General features: G+C 37.1%; 1 protein-coding gene across 1 annotated transcript; it reads left to right on the forward strand.

The window, feature by feature from the left end:
* The first annotated feature begins 1,505 nt into the window (after positions 1–1,505).
* On the forward strand, positions 1,506–2,471 carry LOC116182427 (28S ribosomal protein S11, mitochondrial-like). The gene is made up of 5 exons (XM_031502962.1): positions 1,506–1,778; positions 1,830–1,960; positions 2,008–2,108; positions 2,157–2,222; positions 2,276–2,471. Exons 1-5 carry the CDS (start codon positions 1,585–1,587, stop codon positions 2,381–2,383), a joined length of 600 nt encoding a protein of 199 aa, XP_031358822.1. The 5' UTR covers positions 1,506–1,584; the 3' UTR covers positions 2,384–2,471.
* The last annotated feature ends 3,504 nt before the right edge of the window (positions 2,472–5,975 follow it).

Below are 5,975 nucleotides of genomic sequence, written 5' to 3' on the forward strand. Positions count from 1 at the left end.
TTAAAAAACCCTGCTATCCTATTAGATAATCGCTAATTAGTGGCCTGGCAGATGGCTATATTTTATAATCGCTTTCAGTCAATTGACATTACTAAGATTTATTATTATACTACATTATAATAGAACATTTTTTTTATTTTGAAATTTCAAAAACGCCGCCTCACCCCACGACCGGCCCTGAGTGTACAATGCATAACAATTTGAGGCGGTAATTGGATGTTTTCTTTCCAGGCCTACTTTGGAGACAAATGTTTCGAAACATAGTTTTATTGCATTGTCACAGTGATATAAAAAAAAAAAGATGTAAAAAGTCTTTAAACAGCACTGGTCCACCAGGTGGAATGGTGTATTTGCCAATTCATTTAATAGTTGTGAATTCTGTTGTTCTGCGGCGATCCAAAACACCAGCCAAAACAAAAAGAACCAGTTAAAATGGGGAAATATCTTAAACAAATCGCAAAAACCTTGATGGCACTTATATTTTGTTCAGTATACAACCTTTTCTGGACATCATTACTAATTCCTTGAGCTAAATGATTGGACTTCAGAATTGTACCTACTTAGCGTACAGGGAATATCTCAGACTTTCATGAGTTAGACAAACAGGATCAAATTTTTTTCTCTTCAAATCTTTGTGAACAAACATTTCACTCATTCTTTTCCCCTTGGAGTATTTTCCCTGAGCAGCTTTTAAAGTGGATGGTTTAATCCATTGACACTCCTTCCTTGTTTTGAATTTTCCTTCTTCTTCATTTACAGCTATTATGAGGGCGTTAATATGTTTACACACCTTCCACCCACACCAGCGACACAATTACATTCGCTTTTAACTTTACGTTCAGAGTCCAACTAGAAAAAAATATCCGTCAATTGTCGTGCGGCAGCAAAGTAAATACCTACTGTTAATATTACTGTATATGGTGTTTTCGAAACATTTGTTTGCCTAACTACCCGTGCTGTGATCTGACCAGCTCTTTCAACAATGGTTTGCCTCCAGTAATTTCTTTTCTTTCTTTTTTAGATGTTGAGCCACAGTTTACAGCAAAAATAGGTTTAAATCCACACTGAATTTCTACTTCTGTAAAATAACGGACATTTAGAAGATAACCTAAACATTTTTTTCACCTCAAATTATTTGATTATTTTTACTGTTTCATATAATATTTACGTAAGTCTCTATTTAGGAACGAAATTTAATTTTAATATAAATAAACAATAATGCAACAAGAAAAGAACGTGAAAAACTATAGTCTAATTTCTTAAACCGTACGGACTGCTACAAACCACTCACTAAGGCCGAATTTTTATTTAACATGCATGGTAAACAATGCGATCAAAGATTTGTTGCACCTCACGAAGTGCCAGAGTCCTTGTGTGGAGGCGCTGGAGTGCAATATTCGCTTCTCGCTTATATGCGACCACTTGGGAAGTTGTTTTGTAACGCCACTGTATATCGAATTCGCCTAAAAACGCCCGACCACAGAATATCGTACTCTATATTCTGTGGCCCGCTATGCTGTTCATCGACTAATCAAGTGGGGAGAACGTAACCTAAAATCTAAATTTAAAATCAAACACAATTTAATGATGTTTCCTACACGTTTATGTTCTGGAATAGAAAGATTATGTGGAACGTATATTAACAAATTGTGCATTAGTACAACAGCTGTTCATTGTCGTGAAGTAGAAGATCGTAGACTAATGTTACGATCAATGCCAGCCCTCGATGAAGGCACTGTTGGCGAAAAGGCAATAGATATTGATACACAATTGGCACAGTAAGTCATTAAATCAGCTTCTTAACTGAATTATAGCAATTGTATGTTTAGAAAAGGAGATATATTCCCCGATATTAACACACCTACTAGGTTATTTTACGGAATACCATTTAAAGATATTCCAATATGTAATATTAAAGTGTCCAAGAACAACACAATTTTATGTTTGACCGATGCGAAAGGTGAGTTATATAAGATTTACCTCTGAGAAACAATGTAATTCTTTCAGGTGTCCCTAAACTTACCAGGTCTTGCGGTGTCGAAGGTTTTAAACATACTAAAAAGGGTACAAACATTGCAGCCCAAGCAACTGCTATTAGTATTGGATTGGTAAGGATGTGTTAACGTGCTTCATACATTAGTAGAATACAATTTTAGCAAGCAAAGGAACAAGGTTATCGGACTGTTCGGGTGCGAGTTGGTGGTTTAGGTCCTGGGAGAATGGTATGTTGAATAAGCTGTTAATTTTGTTTGTATTTTTCACCTTTAAATTTTAGTCCGCAATAAAAGGGTTACAGATGTCCGGTTTGAATATTGCTTCTATAACAGATGGGACCAAAGTGTCTTGGAATCCGCCTAGACCTAGAAAAGCAAAAAAATTGTAGTTTATTTTTTTTACAATAGCATTATTAAATTCTTGTTAAAATAATTTTCAAATATTGTATTAGATGAATTGGACATGGCACCGGGTAAGTCTGATTTTAGTACCTACCTAACTTCCATCATGAAACAAATTCCGGGACGATGATTGGAGAACTTTATTCCTGCAGGAAAGATAGCCGTATTCCCATGATGGCTAAGTTTTGCAATTCTTGAGAACCTATAGGAAAATAGTATGGAAAAAGAATTCCAGTGCTCTACCGCTATGGGAAAACCAAACTCTATGTAAATGAAATCAAAAGTTATTGTCTCGGTTATTGTATTACTTAATTTATTCTGTATTCCACACTTAAATTCTACAAATTTTGATATTTACAAAAGTGGCCTACTAATTGTTGAAGAGCCTTTGCATCTTTTTTTGAAAATATTGAATTAAGTGGGGGATAACTACTAGAGTACCTTTTGCAGACTACTTAATCTCGCTTTTCTTTCTCTTGCCATTTTTTTTTAAGTCTTGCCATGTCTAAGGTTTAGAATTACAGTCATATGTATTTGGTATTTTAATAATACTTGCCCTTCGCCATGCATTCCAATTTTTCTTGAGTCCAGGGATTAAATTCAATTTCACTTCAATATTTTGCCCCTTTTTTTATATGAAAATTACTGCTAAATTTACTTTTTCGAAGTTGTTGGTTACTCCATAATAAAATGAATTTTTGTTTATTTGCGCCTCTGTCATTTGGTGTTCCACTAATAGAAATTTAACTTAGAAGTACCTAGGGGTACCTACTACGTCCATTTTTTAACGCATTTTCTAACTCATGTTGAAAGGCGCGATTCTGACCACTTTCTCCGCTCGAAGCCTTAACTACTGCATTTGGTAGGTGATAGCTCTGGCATCTCAACCAAGAAAAATCTTGACGATTAAGGTCGATTCTCATTAGAGCAGCACCGAGCGGCGCGGCGCTAGCAGCAAATTGTAGGGGGTATTCCCACTTATGCAGCATTTGGAAGCGTGGCGAAGCAGCGTTTATGTTTATCAGTTTAAGCTTTGAATATAATATATTCAAAGGTTTAAGTGAGAATGTATTCTTACACGCTCGAAAGAAGAGCCATCACTATGCCATGTACACGACGAAAAAAGAAGAAAAAGAAAGCGGACGAGTACAATTAATTTTTCTATTCTTTCTCCGTCCATAGCGAATCTACTAACACACGCAAGCTCAACACAAAAGATAAATAAATGCTTTTCACAAGCCGCAGCACCACGCCGATCTACTTCGCTCCTCGATTCCCACTTGTCCGTCTACACGCAGAGCGGCGCGTTTCAAAGCAGCGCCGCGTATTCCAATGTTTCCCGACGCGTTTCAAATTTGCTGCGCGGCACCGCGCCGCTCTGCTCTGCACCGCTCTGCCTAGGTGAAAACGGATCCACTTATTTACATGCGAACAATCGAGAGCAGCATTTCGCCGCGCCGCGCTGCTCTGCGCCGCACTGCTCGATGTACAATCTACAATGTTAACACAAAAATATAAGTAGTGTATTAACTTAATATTTGATTCTGGATTATGATAGGAGGGTGGGCAGGGTCCACGCGTACCTAGGCCTTAAAGTCGGGCCCTTTGCACTACCTCCCTGACTAGAGTGGAGTGTATTTTTTTATCATTTTATCAGTCATGTGGGCATACAGGGTAATGAGGAAGCTCACAAGGTAGCCCTGGAACCCACATAACACAAACATATTTCTAAAATGTTTAAGATTATTACATAAATGTTTCCATAATATCAGTATAACATTTGTCCCACTTTTATGGGATAAATCTTTTATAAACGTTCGTGCGCCAATATTGTATAAATAAGCATATTTATCTTTGTGTAATATTTATGCAACATTTATTCTAAACCATACATTACTTATTAATAAGAAACCAATAACGGTAAATCTAAAAAATAATACATTGTATGTAATAATAAAATCGACTACTTCCTTTTCCTGAATTTGGCCTGAGCTAACCATTGCCTTAACTCCGGTAGCACATCGCTTTCCGTAGCATTCTCTGTTTTTAAATTGCTGCGAATTGATGCTGGAAAAATAGTACATATTCCCAGTCAACATTGTAACGTAACCGATTCATAAATATAATAGTTAACTAGTAGTTCGTTATGTATCTAGTAACTTAAATGTTACATGCAAGTAACACAGAACGCCTAGCACTGTAACGGTGTAACGTAACGAATACGTCACGCTATGTAACATACATGTAGGTATCTATATGTTACATGAACGTAATAAGTAACACAACGGAATGTTACAACAAATAATCCAGTTATGTATCGTATATACAAACATACATTATATTAGAGTAATATGTAATGCAACTGAAGGTTTAAGCAAATATAACTCTCGCCAGGAAAGATTGCCGGTCACAGCACACCTTGTGTCAATTTACAATCTTTGTTTTTATTAAGATGCAAGCGACTTGTGGAATAGGATGGTGCTAATGTTAAACAAAAGTCTTTTCGTTCAAACATTGACACGATACTATCCCGGAAGTCGCTAGCACCTTACGAAAAACAGAGATTGTACATCGGCAATATTTCCTGGCGAGAGTTATATGTAACATTATGTTGCATGGGGGTTGTATGTAACGCAACTGAAGGCTACCAGTAGGGGGAGGTTGCCCAAGAGTACGCACTTAACATTTTATTGACATTATTAGGCATCCATTTTGTACTGCACCTTTAAACAAATTGAAAAACGGACACATACTATATTTACTTTAGTTTACTAAATACTATATTATGTTAATAAATGGTAATTACAACAAAACGAAACATATTTGTAGAGTGGCATTTGCGCACTCTTGGGAACAGTGCGCCTTAAGAGTGCGCAGTGACGTTCTTAAGAGTGCGCAAGACCCTAATTACAAAAATCACACAAATATTGCCCTCCTGAATAGTACGTGCAAGCTTCGTGCCACCAATGAGCACACTTTAAGCACTGTATCCAATCTTCATCGGGCGGTTCCACAAATTTTTCATCACAACCTGGGCAAAATACATCCTCTTCTGGTGTCTCTGTTTGTGACATTCGTACTGACTCTTTTTCTTTGGACTTCTTAGAGGATTTGGACGTAGATGGCACAATTTTGGAAACGTTTGCTACTTCACACTGCAATCGTCTCTTAACAGAATTGGCTTTTGAAGGTGGTGCAGGCGGTGTTATTGTAATGGAGTTTTTGAAAGGGGTGCTTGTTAAAATTTCAGACTTTTGGGCATTCCTCCGTCTCACATTGGAGGTTTCCATTTTTGGCAAGGGTCTAATTTGGTATGGTGTCACAATCTCATTACTTTTTTGGTTTTCGCCTTCTAATATTATGCTGGAAATGGGAACATTTTCCAACTGCACTTCACTCATGTCGATTGTAATCGGTGATTTTAATAGCTCAAACCTCGAAACGTTTGTTTGGTCTGGGAATTCAATTATCACTGGAACAGTGTCCACTATTGGGTTGTCTGACTTACTAATGGAATCGACTCTTGATTGCGCAGAGTGTTCGGTTTTTTCCTCATTTGACAGTTCTTCTGAGTTGACC

Source organism: Photinus pyralis, unplaced genomic scaffold (assembly GCF_008802855.1).
Source record: "Photinus pyralis isolate 1611_PpyrPB1 unplaced genomic scaffold, Ppyr1.3 Ppyr1.4_unclustered_Scaffold5254, whole genome shotgun sequence".
NCBI lineage: Eukaryota > Metazoa > Arthropoda > Insecta > Coleoptera > Lampyridae > Photinus > Photinus pyralis.